Genomic DNA, 17,396 nt, shown 5'->3' with positions numbered 1-17,396 from the left:
CTAGATTATTAATGCTAATGAAATGTGTAATAATAAAGACAATCAGTTATAATTTTTAATAATATCACATAAAATAGAGCATTTTTATTTTTTTCGGTTTAAATCTTCCGAATTTAATGTAGCTAGTTGTATATCGTTAAAAGTTAAGGAACTATTTTAAAATGCGCATGTAATTATCAATAGTTGCCAATAAATGTCATTTTACACCATATGTGGGCTTTCTACTAATCCGTTATCAAAACAGATGCCGCAAACTGTGTTTTTTTTTGTACATGAAAATTCTTTCAACTTCTTATATTTTAAACATTGCAAAAAATAGTTTAAGAGGAAATTAATAATATATTGTGTATGTTACTTTTTTGACGACATTGACTATGTTACACGATTATAACAATGCTCATGGGTCATTTTGACCAAACGCATTATAGATATGTGTTATATCGGATTTCAATATAACGTTCTTTGTCTTCTTATATAATAAATTTACTTACCTTTGCCACATTTGCAATATTGCCATCGGTTGCAAAATTAACGGCTTTTAATTAAAAAACTGAAACATCTATTACTCAATGAAAAGTATTGTGACAAACGACAATGCATACTGTATGTGATAATTTGCGATAATTGGCCGACTTTGACTATAGATTAACGACTTTTAAGTAGACTTATAAAAAAGTTATGACTATTTCATAGATATGATAATTATATTCAGCATAACTATTCAATGATAATAAAAATATTGTATGGCCTTTCTGGTATACCATGAGGCGTTTTTGGTTCACTGATGCGGACTTTTTGGGAAGCCTTTTTGGTAAACGGCCTTTCTGGTACTATATCTTTGAGGGGAGCTAAACACCTATTTGATACATTACATTTAACACATTTTAAATAAAACATGATAGCAATAGAAACATTTCATGTAATTTGGACCGAAATCTTTGTGAATATCTTCCAACGTACCGATTCGCGTAGCCAGTTTTATGACGGACTTCGGCGGAGTGACCTCCCTTGAAATCGGGGGGCGTGGCTTCACTCTCGCTGTCGAAAGGTCAATTTAGCATGTGTGTATTAAACCGTTGACGAACTTTTTTTCCAATTTTTTTTTATCTGTTAATTGCAATTTAACATTCTTTTGTAAGTTTCATCGGATAATTAAACATGACTTAAACAGCTTTAAAGATTCTTAAAATCATCGAATCTTGTATCTCTTATTATCGCTACATGTTTTTTATGGTCAATCCACAACCTAACTAGGGGGGGGGGGATCTTCGCCTGAAACTATGGGCCATAATATGTAACATTTTATGCTTAGTGTTCTTATGTAATCACTGTCTAAGTAGTCATGAAAATTTACTTAGATCACTTAAAACCCTAGGGCTAGGTGTTCAACTTCAAATTTGTTTTTGCAGTGACAGTCATTACCTAAGGTGACTGTCAGAAAGTGTACATCATATCATCAAAGCAGAAGAATAGAGTCCACCGTCTTTGGACGATTGTTTATATTTTAAAACACCATCCAAATAAAAAAGAAAATACTTGTAACTATATATAATTACCCAGCCAGTTCAACTTATAATGTTTTCATTAAGGACAATGCTGCCAAGGAAGGTTAAACAGGTTTTAAAATATGGCACACTGGCCGGTGCAACCTTAGGCGCCGGGTATGTGGTGAAGAACAATGACTGGGAGATCTCAACAATAGGAGCTGTGCGCTTTGGGAGGGCAGCTCTAACGGTAACTACAGATGTTAAGACAATACTAGGTTAGCGTTAAATGCAGATCAGTGGTTTAAGCGAGGCCTAAAAAAAACACTAAGCCGTGAGCCTCCTTGTCTGAACTTGAAATCTCTATATTATATTTGTTACATTATTTTTGCAAAGTTTTCATGATAAATATTATGCCATACAAATTAATACTGGTTAATAAAATTACAAATAGTAGGCCACAATCTGTTGTCGAAGATAAGACTTTGCAGGTTAAGATTAGCAGACTTCCCTGTCTTATTCAGGACAACACGTCATGCACACACAATAAGCCCGATTTTTTCAGAGCACAGCTAAAAGATTTTTTTTTAAAGTTTTTATTTCAATTGTTCCATACACAACAGATAAAATTATGTTTTTCAAATTTATAAATGTTGTTTGCCAGACCCAAGTACAAAAGTATGATATGCTTTGGAGCCATGTGTGGTTAATGAACATATATCTCATCTAAATGACACATATGGGGGCATTTAGTCTCAAAGTTGCTTTAATGTTAAAGCTGGTTTGTTATCTGTTCCTGAAATTTTATTTCAGGTTGCCAGGGTGGTTGTAGATTACAAATGGTCCCTACGTAACCTTGAACCTGGGACTGAACAGTACCTGAAACTGAAATCAGAGGTAGAATAAGCTGTGTTCTGGGAAAAGTGGGCCTAATACATGTGCATAAAGTATCATCCCAGATTGATCCGGTACGACCGTTTCTGGACTGCACAGGCTTACTTGGGATGATACTTTTCACACATTTAGGCCCCTACCCCAGTTTTCCCATAACATGGTTCGGATTTCTGATATTTATTGAAACTATTAATTTTGTTAATAGTCATTCTCCAGAGCTACCTTTAGATTGAGACAGCATTTCATAACTATTCAAATAACATTGTTTTGAGAACAATTTAAAAACACCAGTCATATAATCAGATTACGCGACTTCATTGGGTTTTCCCAATTAAACGTTATTGGATGTAACACACCGGTAAGTGCTTCTTCTTATAAATATAACTTTTTAAAACACATTTTCTAAAGAATTTCAAATAGTGCATAAAAGAAAGTTTATTGTGCTTTTTATGGCAATGTAAAATGCATCAGAATTACTTTATGAAATAAGCCCGTGTTCTTGTTAAAAAAGTCCATATATTCTGGACTACTATGAGTCACGCAAGGTGAAATTTTGTGACCAATTTCAGACGTATTCAAGGATTTATTCTTATGTCATAAGATATCTGCACAAACTGCAAGAAAAACTGTCTTTTATGCACTAAAGATGTTTGCAAATGTCTATCAATAACTTGAGATATTTTCAAATATAAAGTTCTTAATGGTGTGTTTACATTCTGTCTAGCCCATGTGTAACCCCCAGAAACCCCGCTGATTATGCACCCTTATAATACCAGTTCACAAAAATGTGTCTAGTTTAAACTACAATGTATTATTGGGTTAGATCTAGTTTATTAAACATTAAAGACACTTTAAACATGTACATGATGTATAATATTATAAAAAAGTATAATTTGTAGTATGCAATTTTCAAAGGTACACACCAGATCAGCAGAGCATTTACGTAACCTGTGTTTTGTGAATGGTGGAGCGTTCATCAAAGTGGGTCAACACCTGGCTACACTCGACTACCTCCTGCCTCAAGAATACGTGCAGACAATGAAGGTGTTGCATAGTAACGCACCGCAGTCACCGGTTGAAGATCTCATGAAGGTGTTTGAAGAAGACATTGGGAAAAAGGTAAGGTTTTCATGGAAATTGTCCGGGATTGTAATACTTAATGCAAATGTTACTGTTGCTCAGTTTTGATTCTTGTGGTTTCCTTTTTGCCATAGTCAGATTTGGAGAGAGCTGGTATGGCTTTCCACCTCAGACTCGGTATCTCCAACATGCAGAATCAATTATTTATAATAAAAAAGACACAACTTATTTGTCAATTTTTCACACAATATAATTAATCCATGCTCTATGAAAAGGGGGTTAAATGCATGTGTGTAAAGTGTCATCTCAGATTAGCCTGTGCAGTCCGCACAGGCTAATCAGGGAATACACTTTTCGCTTCTTTGATAGTTTTCGTTTAAAGAAAGTCTCAGTAGCAAAAATCAAGTTAAGGCGGAAAGTGTTGTCTGTGATTAGCCTGTTCAGACTGCACAGGCTAATCTGGGACGACACTTTACGTAACATGCATTAAACCCCTTTTTCACAGAGCACGGCCCAAATATTTTATTTTTATATATTTTTGAAGTACTGAATTTGCAACTGTTCTTATTATTGGTAATTTATTTCCCTAAGATCCTCGAAATTTGGAGAAAAAAGGCGCAATAATTTAAATATAAAAACTCTACAGTCCTCCACAGATCCTTTCACAACCATTTTTACATTGAAGGTAGAGGACGTGTTTGAATATTTCTCCCCTGAGCCACTTGGGACGGCATCCTTGGCCCAGGTGCACAGGGCTCGAACCAAGGATGGACGAGATCTAGCTGTCAAAATCCAGCATCCCAAGGTCAAGGCCCATTCTTATGTTGACATCAAAACCATGGAGGTAATGTGCCCTATAGATTGTGTAATGGTTATTGTAATGTAAGGCTGCCGTAGTTCAATGGATATGGTGTCTGCCAAGCGATCGTGAGGTCACGGGTTTTATCCTCACTCTGGGTGCGGTCTTGAGATATCCCACAAAGACATCAAGTGCTGGTTCTAGGCCCAGGAAACGGACTCGAGAACGTTTTAATAAGCCCTAGGCTTTTGATACAATAGAGCTAAAATAAATAGGTTTAAACTAATGTAATGTAAGATTCCCTTTTCTTTTCAAATTAGCTATTTGATTGAATGTTGGATAATTGTCACAAAGAAGATTCACTGAAAAAAAACATTTACATGCAGATATGTTACACTGGTTCTTTGTTGTTGTTTTTGTGAGATATTCTTTTGTAAGTAACATGAATACCTACTTACTTACTTTCTTAAATACTGAAACGCAGGTAGTCTGGTAGCCATTCAATAACAAAATCTGTCTAGCATAATTATCATTGCATATTTGTATGTTTTATTCTTGTATTTTTCTTATAAAAAATTAATAGTTTATAGATACTTTCATGTTAATGCTGTGCCATTTGCAAAAAAAATGTATTTCCTCAAATCTCAAAAGCAAGACATTAAAGTTGTATTTTTGTAACATAATCACTTACGTCAATAAGGTTTTGTCATGGAACCATTCATATACATATATTATTTCAATAAAATGCTATTTTCAAGGCTCTACAAGGTCTATATATAATCCTGCCATGATTTGTATTGCCAGTTCCTGATCAGGCAAGTTCACTGGGTGTTTCCAGACTTCCAATACGTGTGGCTCGCGGAGGAAACTAGGAGGAATCTCCCAAAAGAGCTTGACTTTGTGAGGGAGGGAGAGCACTGTGAGAGAGTGGCGAAAATGTTTGAACATTTTAAGTTTCTAAAGGTAAAGTGCTTGGCTTTTTCAGTAAAAGTTTGTGTGCAAATTTTATTTCCTGTACTGTATGCATATTTATTTGAGCTCTGTCAAGAGGTTAATATTTCGCTCTGGTGCTATATTTCAGATTGTTAAATATAGGCGTGTAAATGGATAAATGGAACTGGTATAAGTATGTTAGCACTGCACTAAGGTAGAATGGCATTTTTATTGAAATTTTCATAAACTGCTGTTAGTGTGTGATGGATTAAACAATCCTTTCACCAATTATATGTTCATATTTGATAATAAACTTTATTCTTAGTTAATTTTCTCTGTATTACAACAGTATATTGTTTTCTATGTTTTTGCTACCAACTGTTGCCATATTGTAGATATGGGCACTCTGGGAAAACGGGGTTAAATGCATGAGTTTAACCCTTTCAGTGCAGGAACCGAATTTTGAAGGCCTTTGCAAACAGTTTGGATCCAGATGAGACGCCACAGAACGTGGCGTCTCATCAGGATCCAAACTGTTTGCTATTCTGAAAGTATTCTTTGAATTTTTTTTGAAGAAAATGCTAATTTTAGAAATTCAGCAGACGACATTTTAGCAGAAGACAAATTTCCCAGCATTCAAAGGGTTAAAGTGTTATCCCAGATTGGCTAGTGCAGTCTTGAAAGGCTTATCAGGAATGACACTAAGAGTTCATACAGAAAGTGTCATCCCTGATTAGCCTATGCAGACTGAACAGGCTAATCTGGGATGATATTTTACGCAAATGCATTAAACCCTGTTTTTCCCTGAGGGAGCCTCCTATCCATCTAGTTCTGCTTATTGCCAGGTACCAAGAGTTCACTGGGAGCTGACCAGTGGCCGAGTACTGACCATGGAGTACTGCGAGGGTGGACAGGTGAACGATAGGGAGTACATGACACGCCATGGCATCAACGTCAATGATGTGAGTAGCCAGATCTTTACTCTCAAGTTTCCTAATTATCTTAGCTAGCTGTGCAATTTGCCATGCCTATCCGTATCGACATGAAGGAGGCATACAGTGATTTTCCTTTCAGTCATTTCTTGTTTCTGTCAACTACATGTTTAGTGCATTCTACAGTTAAGTCTAGCATGAATGTCAATTGAAACAACTCTTTGATTCTTTATAGTGATCTTTCCCTATCCAGTTATATTACCCAACCTCATTTCAAGTTCTGTGACGATTCAGGTTGCCAGCAAGCTGGGCAAACTCTACAGTGAGATGATATTTGTCAATGGTTATGTGCACTGTGACCCTCACCCAGGGAATGTTCTGGTGAACAAAACCAGTGCCGGGACGCAGATTGTTCTTCTGGATCACGGGCTGTATCAGGTGGGTTTGAGCAGAATTGTCTACTTGTTACGAAATTGAGTCGAGCTTGGGAAAACTGAGATTAATGCATGTGTTGTCTCAGATTAGCCTGTGCAGTTATCATAGGCTTATCATGGATGACACCTTCCAATTTATCAGAAATTTATTAAAAAAAGATTTGCTTTACACAGAAAATACTATACATGTATTCAAAGGAAAGTGTCTTCTCTGGCCTGTGTGGACTGCATAGCCTAATATAGGACTACGTTTTACTCTCATGCATTGAGCCAGGTTTTCACTGGATGAGGATTAATTATATCTTGCAGATGTTGTTTCTTATGCACAAATCATATATTTACCTTTTCCCACTTAGAAGCAAAGTGTAAAATGGCTATGTGCAAACAGCATAAAACCAGAACAGCCTGCAAGTTACTCATCAGTATCTAAGGGTTGGAAATGAAGCCTTTAAAACTTGAATCTAGTAAGAAAGATCTTTATAATTAAATTTGACTTTTTTAGGGACTACAAATGGGTAAAAATACGTATCTAAGTGGTAAAGGATTAAAAACAAGATGAAACAACAAAAAATTTAAATCTGTAAAAATTGTTTTGGTAAATGCATATCTTTATAGTTAATGTTGCAGCTTGTGATGTTTATTATGAAAAGAAGTGTTTATATTAGTGTATAGAGCATTCATCTGTCTTTCTTTTTAACATAGACATTCATGTCATAAACAAAGAGTGTTTGTACAACGTGTGGTCTATGGCCCGGATTTCACCAACCAATTCTTAGACTGAAGATTAAAGAAGAGACATAGAACCAAGGGAAATACATAAACCATTTGCATATACGCAGGCTACAAATACTATTTATGTCATATATAAAATTGTTCTAAATTAAGAATTCTGTATTTAGAATTGTTTAATTCCATGTAATATCAAACAGTATTTAAGCATACAAACATGTTATATCAAACGGTATTTAAGCATACAAACATCCTTTAAGAAAACCCTTTATGTGAAGACTTCAGTTTAAGATTTTGTTGGTTAATACGGGCACAGATTTGGTAAAACCAGGCTTCATAAAATTATCTGTAATGAACACTAAACAAGTAATCTATGTATTTCAGACGCTTACCGATGATTTTCGTATCAACTACTGTAAGCTGTGGATATCGCTAATCCATGCAGACTTGAAGGGGATCGAGAAGTACTCGAACAATCTGAACGTTGGTAAGCTGTACCCGCTGTTTGCCTGCATGCTGACAGCTCGATCCTGGGAAAATGTCACTGGGGGGATTGACAAGAAGCCAGTGACAGAGGCTGAGGTATTCAATTGAGCAGTGTTATGGGAAATCTGAGTTTAACCCTTTCAGTGCGGGAACCGAATTTTGAAGGCCTTTGCAAACAGTTTGGATCCAGATGAGACGCCACAGAACACTTTATGATTTGCAGGTTTTTAAATCATAAAAAAATGAATATTATTGATATTTTAGAGCATGGAAAATGTTCAGTATTACTGTTCCCTCGCAAATATAAATAAAACATAAATTTGCAAATCTGAAACTCTTTTTTTTTTTCAATTTTGTCAATAAAACGAAACGTGCAAAGGCCCCTTCGAGCCCAGTTTTCACAGAATGCGACTAAGTTAAATTTAAACCTATTTATTTTATTCTATTCTATTTTTAGTGCAATCTTCATCAGATTTGGTGAGGACGTTTTTTCTGATGATAGTTTAGCTGAGTTTAAAAGTGGTTGTGGTCAGTGGAAAACATGGCCACCATGGGACAGGCCAGTTTCGTTCTGGTCCATTGATTTTTTGCAAAGTTATGGTGCTTGGACTTAAAATTATTTTCCGTTTTCCCAGAGTTTCTTTACGAAATGCTTTCAGATACATAGCGGATTTGGTATGTGAGTCTACGCATGACTTACAGATTAGGTGTGAGTTTGGTTCCAATCCATTGATTTTTGACGAATTTATGGGCCTTGGACGTAGACATTTTCTCTAAAATAGCTGCTGTGTGGCTTCAACGCGCAGTGGGGGGAGGGGGGGTGGGTGTGTTTTACAAACACTGGTCTTGTGGTCACATTTATTTCCAATCGTCATGAGTCTTAGTCAGAATATTTGTCCTAATGAAATATCTGCTGAGTTTGAACACGAGTCACTTGTGGTAAAAAAGTAAGTCATTAGGTCTACTTAAAAAAGTTTCTGTAGAAAAATATGGTTGCCAGAGGGAAGGGCAGTTTTCCTTGTATCATGACTCTTTTTTACCACTCTAGAAATAAAATTTTAGTTTAATCTTAATGAAACTTGGTCTTAACATTTGTCCTCATGATATCATGGCAAAGTTTGAAACTGGGTCATTTGCTGTAAAAAACATAGGTCAATTAGTCAAATTAAAGAAAAGAATGTTAACAATAGGAGCATATTTCAAGTCAAATGTTCCCCGACACTTGGTAGAAACATTTGATCTGTGTCTGCTGAGTTTGAAATAAAAGTGTCTTGATATTGAATATTCATGCTTCATTGAGAATCTTAATTATTCTTTACTCCACCTTCTGTGAACACGTAGTTTAGTTCCTCTCAGGTCTCAGGGGAGCTTTTTAGGACCTGTGGCCCTCTTGTTATGTTGTTATGTAATTCCTCTTATCAAGAACCCTGAATATTTGCCATAGGTTTGTGACTGATGATTATAATTTCAGAATCAAGAACTGTCAGATAATGCAGGTATGTACATGATCCAGATCTCAGAAGTGTTGAACAGCATCCCCCGACAGATGCTCCTGATCATGAAGACAAACGATGTACTCCGCGGCATTGAATCCATTTTGCACTCACGAGCCAGTGCCTCGTCATTTATAAACATGTCTCGATGCTGCATTCGAGCCATGGGGCAACATAAACTGAAACACAGCTCAGGGTTTGTGAAAGCTTTCAAGACGAGACTTTACACACAGTGGCTTCTGTTGAAAGTGGACTTATATTCGCTGTATTTGTGGATTTCTAGCTCGTACCTAATGAAATTGATGAAGCGTAATTCAGTTCCAGTCACAGCTAGTTGATAATTATGGTTTTAGGTTTTTTACCATTCAGGTATTGTTGTGAGCTAGTCCAAGCCACGGGTGTTGGGCGTGTGGCGAATTCACTGAAACACTGTAAATATGTCATAAAACAACATTTTTCATCACTTTGCCAAACAAATATTTTCTGATATATTATATATGAACATATATTATATAAAAAACTTTTGTTTCAAAGTGATGAAAAATGTTGTTTTATTACATATTGATAGTGTTTCAGTGAATTGGCCACGCATCCAACACCTGTGGTCCAAGCATATTTGTGATAATTTTTAAGCATTTTATTTTAATTTCTTATGAGTTCCAGTTTATTCATACCAGTTTTAATTGATGTAGAGTACAACTGATATAGAATCTTTATACCAAGACAGAAGTTTTAAGGGGCACTCTTGTGTGGTCTGTATATTTTTACAAAGATAGGAGTCTTTAAAAGCATTCATGCATGCTTTTGAAATTTGCAAAGAACACTTTTAAATATTGAGTATGGACTGACTAAGTATTTTCACATTAAATGCATTAATACTCTTTATAACATGAAGCTTATTGTGATGTTATGAAGATAAAGAACACATGGATAGTTATTCTTCAAATATATCCGTACACAATACAGTAAATGTGATGAATACACTGTTCAAATAGAAACTCAAAATTTGCGTTGAGTTTAATATACGGTGGTCAATTTAGGCATAATGTTTTTCATGAAATCTAGGTACTGGTATTATATTTAGGCAGCATTTGATTTACATTTTTTTCTTGATACTTATATAAGCTGTGTCTGAACAGTTAATCGTTATAAATGGAATAGGACTGTGTATTGTCATTGAATAAGCATTTACATAAACAAAGAATAAAGAGATTTTAAAAATACTTATTAATAATGTATGTTTTTCATGTTTATTAATCCAACTTAAAATGCAAAAGGTTAGACTATTCTTGTATCACATTTGTAGTGAATTATATTTTTAGTTTAAAATCACTTTCATATTAAAATATGCTAGTACTAGTAAAACATATTTTTTTTTATGACATGAGAAGTGTTCAATACATAAAAACTTTAACTTTTTTTGTGTCTTTGATTAAATTCCATTGATGAGTTAGCATCAACGAATAAATACAATAAGAAACTGTGAGTTTGGCTAAAGTTTACATATGATTTGTGATACATTGAACACAGTTTTGAAAGGGAATTCTGTTTACCTGGACTCTAAGGATAAGTACTTAAGATAAAAGCTTTGCTCTGGGAAAATGGGGCTTAATGCATGATCGTAAAGTGTCGCATCAGATTAGCCTGCGCAGTTTACAGTTAGCCTGTGCAGTTTACAGTTAGCCTGTACAGTTTACAGTTAACCTGTACAGTTCACAGTTAGCCTGTGCAGTTTACAGTTAGCCTGTACAGTTTTCAGTTAACCTGTACAGTTTACAGTTAGCCTGTGCAGTTTACAGTTAGCCTGTACAGTTTACAGTTAACCTGTGCAGTTTACAGGCTATGTTAGCCTGTGCAGTTTACAGTTAGCCTGTACAGTTTACAGCCTGTGCAGTTTACAGTTAGCCTGTGCAGTTTACAGCCTGTGCAGTTTACAGGCTAATCTGGGACGTTTCTTTTTTGTCTGTGACATTTTTGCTTAGAGACTTCCTCAACATGTAAAACACAATAAAAGCCAAAATCGTCGTCCCTGATAAGACTGTGCAGACAACACAGGCTAATGTGGGATGACGCTTAATGTCCATACATTAAACTAGGTGTTCCCAGAGTAAGCCTCATATATAGAGAATATTTGTTCATGTCAGTGTAAGATCATTTGTTATTTCATGAGTGATCATAGAAAATATATTTTCACAAGTTCACTCGTAAAATAACAAACGATCTTGCACTGAAATTAACAAATTTTCTGTTTCTTTTATGCCCCTTTTTAAAGAAAATTATTAACAGCTGTTTCCCTTTCGCTGAAAAGTTACTCTTTATCCCTTGGCTTGCCTCAATACATTTCAATACACAAAATGAAGTCATTATACCAGCTAAGTTCTCCTGTTAAACTCTTTTACAATGTAAACAAGGCAATTGTTAAGCAATATGGTCCCCAACCGGCTCCAAAATTTGTCAGAAATTCCACATTTTTCAGAATTTTTTGTTTATTTGCCATAGCAACCACAATTTTTGACGTAGGAACAAAATGAAATGACGTGCATAATGTCCATATTGCCATCTATCCATGTTGCAAGTTTCATGAAAAAATATTAAGAACTGTTTAAGTTATTTCAGGATCCAGAAAACCACCATTTTCAGCAGTATTTCTAGTCTATTTGTTGCCATAGCAACCATAATTTTTGACGTAGGAACAAAATGAAATGACGTGCATAATGTCCATATTGCCATCTATCTATGTTTCAAGTTTCATGAACAAATATTAAGAACTTATAAAGTTATCCCAGGATCCAGAAAAAGTGTTACAGACAGACTCACAGAAAGACACACAGAGCGCAAACCATAAGTCCCCTCCGGTGAAACCGGTAGGGGACAATAAACGGTGAAAAAAGCATAAAATAAAAAGAAAATTTGTTGGATTTGATGGAATTTCGTATTTAATTTACTTGTGATCATTACAAATATATGTAAATCTTGAAGTTAATCTTGATATGATAATCTAAAATTAGAAAAAGTAGTTACGAAAATTTGTTAGTTTCACCGGTGAAAATAAAAATTTGTTTACCGTATTTTCACTGCTGTTATTTCACTGCAGAAATGTAATATTTTATCATCAGGTATAAAAGAAATCCTGATAATGCACCGCAAGTACCAGTAAAATAAAACAGATCATCCGTCTTAAGTTATTTAAGATTTATTTTCTGTATCATAACAACCATAACAAATCAAATGGATGTAGGCAGAATTACAAATCTGTGTTTCGGTCTTAAAACATGACAAAAACAAAAAAATTCTTTGGGAACATGGATATACATGTAAAATGGAAATTGTAGTTATAAACACAATTAACTGTTGAACTACCTGAAGTAAACTGTATTTGCATAAAACCTAATAATTTCAAACATGTTTCTTCTATGAGCAATGGTTATGCATGAAAGATACTTGAAAAATCACTACAATGCAAAACCAATTCCATAAAAAAAATAATATAACACTGCAATAATTGCACCACTAAAGCCACCAACATTAAAACTTATGTGTTACGCTGTAAATACATAATATATTATAACCTTGAGTTCAATACGATTCTGGAATTATCATATGCTATAACTCGATGTGGTTCTCTTCTCTTCTGCTTGGAAAATGACAATATTTGGGAAAATGCTCTTTACACTCCACAAAAGTTATATCTCGCCAAACATGTACTGCATTAAATTTACTTTATTTGCAATGCACTTAAAAAAAATATTTCATTGTTTGTATTTAAAAGAATGTCACCTATACTTATTCTGGACATACAAGGCAAAGAATAATTGTATGCTTTCTATGGCGCCGATTTAAATTTGTTCTCTCCATGGCATACACACACTTATGCTTATTGTATGCAACACCTATTACCATTCATAACACGCCAACAGTTCTGACATATAGCCCCCCCAGCCAATTACCAACAATATGAACTGAAAGCTAACACCGTACAATCAAAAAGGTTTTCAACAACAGAATCTTTTTCAGCCATTAGAGTTTATTGGTCGGCTAATTGCGTTTGGAGTTGTCATCGCTGAAAGCTCCCATCTGAAATATACCAGGGGATATGTTCTGCGTATTTCCCATCGTAATAATGCATTGCATAAAAACTGAAAGAGACCATATTTTTATGAAACACGAACATTTGTAAGTAGGTAAATATAATTGTCTCATCTCCCAGTTAAGCCATATGCAATTTTGTGTACACTGTAAAAAGTTACAGTAAATCTCTTGTTAATGCAGGACATAAGGAAGTACATAACTGATATATGCTTGAATTAAACCCACAATGCTTTGCATTTATACAGTTCCTAGGCAGTGATCCCAGCTAAAAGTGGTGGAGAAAAACAAGAATTTTTCTCCACATAGTTTCTTTAATTCAATATTTGCTTTATTAAATGTAATCCCTCGCAAAACATAAACTAGGTTTTGGCTGTGTCTGCAGAGAGATTGCCAATTGTAAATTCTGAGGGTTACTAAGGGCATCACGTTTAAACAGTCCCGTTTCGTATTTTGCTCAAAAACGTTTACCAAAACAGCAAACGTTTAAAGGACTGTCAATATCAATAAAATAAATATTGGGGTGCAAATAACGTAACCAACTAGCTGTACGAAGTATATCAATGACAAACTGCGAAATCGGTGTACTTGCGGTAAATCCGGGCTACCAAATTCGGCAGTAATTTATTTCTGATTGGTTAGCGGATGGCACAGACATGAACGGAAACTAACAGAGAATCTTCGCTACTTTCCGAAAATCGTACAACTTGGCAACAAAACAGTGCATATGTCGCCATCTTGAAATATTTTAAGTGATTGATGAGCAAAGTTGATCACTGCAGTAGCATGTTGAAAAGCAATATTTTAAGCAAATTATATATTGATTACGTTTTTGCTAGTATACTGGTTTTTCATTTTCTGCGGTCAAACGATATGCACATTGTATTTCATGTGCAAAATACTTGCCTTTTTTTGGAGTGCCGTTTTTTTCGGAAACAGTATTTTTCATCAATTTTACATTATTTTCGACGTTCTTTAAATTGTTTTTATAGAATGACGAATACACATGTGGTTATAGGGATGGTCTGTTTTATAATATTTTATGGTTTTAATATGAGCCGCGTTCTGATAAAACTGGGCTTATTGCATGTGCGTAAAGTGTCATCCCAGATTAGCCTGTGCAGTCCGCACAGGCTAATCAGGGACGACACTTTTCGCTTAAACTAGATTTTCGGTAAGGAGGGACTTCCTTGAAACTAAAAAAAACCATAAAAGCATAAAGTGTCGTCCCTGATTAGCCTGTGCGGACAGCACAGGCTAATCTGGGACGACACTTTACGCACATGCATTTTGACCAGCTTTCACAGAACAAGACACATATGATGTCATTGTGCAAATGGGTTATGCACTGAATATTACTTCCGGAAATAATTACTATATCAGTTTGGAAATGCGATGGTACTGATGCTTTTTAAACGGACATAGGGATATAGTTTAAACGGTAACGTTCGTATATTTTATTTCGTTTAAACATTTAGAAAAATCTTTAAACGTGATGCCCTTAAGGGTTACTGATGGCGTTTCCATGAATGTGAACTAGGTCCAAAAGTACATATGCCAATAGAGCCGCCTCATGCAAAAATAGGTCTTAAGCTGTGTGCAGCCAGCATAGCTCCAGACCAGCCTGCCCATTAAGGGCAGTCTGGTCATGAACTTCACTGTCAGTTTATGACATCACGAAGCCTTTGGTGATTTAATAGAAAGCAGGGTAGCTCCTGACCAGACTGCACATAATGAGTGGGCTGGTGTGGAGCTTTGCTGGCCGCATAAGGCATTAGACCAATTTTTGCACAACACAGCTCAATTGTACCCACCTGATATCATGTGGAAGGCTGCTGGTGTCCAGCCTGTACTTAAGAACAGCCATCTGGGCCAGGGTCTTCAAGGACGGGTCAAGGTCAAGAATGTGAAGGTCGGCAAGGTCAGTGAGAACTACCCTCTCTTCCTCATCTAGGTTGTCTGCGTTTCCTCTGTGAGTTATTGTGGGGCTAATAAACAAAGAGTAGGCATTACCATAAATAAAAACCAATACTTCTACATTTCTCGTTTAGGTTGATAGAACTTTCTGTTTGGGTTATTGTGGGGCTGAAAAACAAGACCATGCGTCACCTTGGTTCAAGAACAAATTAAGTGATCGTAGTTATCAATGAAGACTATTATACAATCTATTTGTCAAATATTGCCTTTCAAAGTGAAAATCATCTGAAAGAAGGAGTGAAACAGTCATAGAATATCCATTGACAGGAAATTATTAGTGATGGTATCAAAATCAAAAGTAATGTGATTTAGTTGTTAACATACATGTAATTCCTTTTTCATTTTCCTAAATTTCCCTAGCACATGATCGCAAATCTGTTAATTTAAAGTGGAAATTTGACAAACAAACTTAGAAAAATAAAAAGGAAGAGTACTTCTTGCAGACATTCATTGAGTTGCCTGTACAGTGTACACAAAAAATTTAATTCCAGCAATATAATCACTTATTTATGCAGCAAATTGGAAATATTTTCTGATATTTCCTCTTTGGCCTGCACATAAATGGAAGCTATCTGGTATGCTGACCTGGTGCCCCCAAAGATGTACACCTTGGAGTTGATCTTACAGGAACACTGTCGACGTCGTGCACAGGGTCCTTCACCCGGCACAGCCAAGTACGACCAGTAATGACACTCTGGAACAGTGATGCAACAATTTAGTAGCTTTTTGGGAAAACTGGGCTTAATACATGTGCCTACAGTATTGCCTCTGATTAGCCTGTGCAGTCTTCACTGTTGTGAAAAAAGTCTTGCCCATGTTAACTATGTGGCTTTATATGTGCTCAAAGCTACAGAATGACTACAATATAGCCCGTCTATTTGGGCCTTAAATAATAATAAAAAAAGGTAATTAAGGATATTATCAATATTGTGGCAGCGAAAGTAGGATGCAAGTTAAAACTGCATATAAATACACCATGCAACAGTGAGGCATGCAATGTAGTCTTGGGGCACACGCATTTGCATTTTTATATTTGAACCTTATAAACATGAAGAAATATCAACATGGTGGTTCAGTAGTAATGTGTATTTGTTGAAGACTACTTTGGGTGCATATGCATTAGCATTTATATATTTGAACTTTTAAACACATGTACATAAATAATCATTATGATTCAGTAGGTATGTGCATTTGTATAAGATATATTTTTGTGAAATTTATAATTGTGTACATTTTAAGTTATATAGGTTAAATGGTAAACATGTGCCATATGTGTACATGTACACTTTTGAACTTCCATAATATATATCCATCCAGTAATACATCAGTCACAAATAGAGACCGATCACCGTCCAATCTCGGCAGACAACGTATTTTTACGATCATCGGGCTGGAGCCAACGATTGCACAGGTACTGGGTCATTTTGTAGCATCAGGCGGCGTCTGGATTAATTTTAAGTCTCACTTAGAGTTTTATCCGACGTTGGGCCCGGAAAGGAATCGAAATGAGATCAAAAACGATCGGATGATCAACGCCTGGTTGTTGCCCGGCGATCAGCGGACATCGGATTAATTGTACTTGTATCGAAAAAATCAAGGCATTTCCCAGGGACATATACATCTGCCGGCGACCATCTGATGGCCGTAGGGCCTCCGCAGGAAGGATATAAATACAATATAAATACCATACTGGTAAAACTATTGTTTTATTGCAATAGAAGCTCATATCGCCTAGCGATCGCCAAGCAACAGATTCATTGTATGTGTATTGGCAAAAATCAAGGAATTTCCCAGGACATATACATCTGCTGGTGACCGTCTGATGGCTGGAGGGCCTCTGCACTCTTGACTGCCAGACCCAGATGTAGCTCGTCATGATACACGTACATCGAATCCAATGTCGGACAATCACCAGGCGATAACCGTGTGTTGATCAACGGATCTTTGATCTCAACCCAATGCTTTCCCAACCCGACGTCAGATAAAATTTTAAGTGAGTCTTAAAATTACTCTGTATGCCGCCCGATGCTACAAAACCCGTTGACCGTGCAATCATCAGCTGGATGCCA

At 35.8% G+C, this 17,396-nt stretch overlaps 2 protein-coding genes across 4 annotated transcripts in view; one reads left to right on the top strand and one right to left on the bottom strand.

The window, feature by feature from the left end:
- Nucleotides 1–328: 328 nt before the first annotated feature.
- On the top strand, nt 329–10,487 carry LOC127875464 (aarF domain-containing protein kinase 1-like). Of its 2 annotated transcripts, none has more exons than XM_052420530.1 (10): nt 329–1,061; nt 1,590–1,734; nt 2,298–2,381; nt 3,294–3,497; nt 4,144–4,302; nt 5,062–5,220; nt 6,036–6,152; nt 6,417–6,560; nt 7,670–7,867; nt 9,243–10,487. In XM_052420530.1, coding segments are annotated over exons 1-10 (1,572 nt in total). In that variant the 5' UTR covers nt 329–1,059; the 3' UTR covers nt 9,603–10,487. The 2 variants fall into 2 exon arrangements, with proteins under 2 accessions (XP_052276490.1, XP_052276491.1); XM_052420531.1 differs by having other exon boundaries at nt 1,043–1,134.
- Nucleotides 10,488–12,441: 1,954 nt separating this feature from the next.
- LOC127875458 (kelch domain-containing protein 3-like) overlaps nt 12,442–17,396 on the bottom strand; it is a 58,471-nt gene continuing 53,516 nt past the window's right edge. For both annotated transcript variants that reach the window (XM_052420521.1, XM_052420520.1), the window contains exons 8-10: nt 15,913–16,021; nt 15,165–15,338; nt 12,442–13,338 (exon numbers count right to left, since the gene is read on the bottom strand). In XM_052420521.1, coding sequence (XP_052276481.1) covers nt 13,275–13,338; nt 15,165–15,338; nt 15,913–16,021 — 347 coding nt within the window. In that variant the 3' untranslated portion in view covers nt 12,442–13,274. The remainder of the gene's footprint in view (nt 13,339–15,164; nt 15,339–15,912; nt 16,022–17,396) is intronic.

This window comes from Dreissena polymorpha, chromosome 3 (genome assembly GCF_020536995.1).
Source record: "Dreissena polymorpha isolate Duluth1 chromosome 3, UMN_Dpol_1.0, whole genome shotgun sequence".
NCBI classification, from domain to species: Eukaryota; Metazoa; Mollusca; class Bivalvia; order Myida; family Dreissenidae; genus Dreissena; species Dreissena polymorpha.
This window is presented reverse-complemented; position numbering and strand designations above follow the sequence as displayed.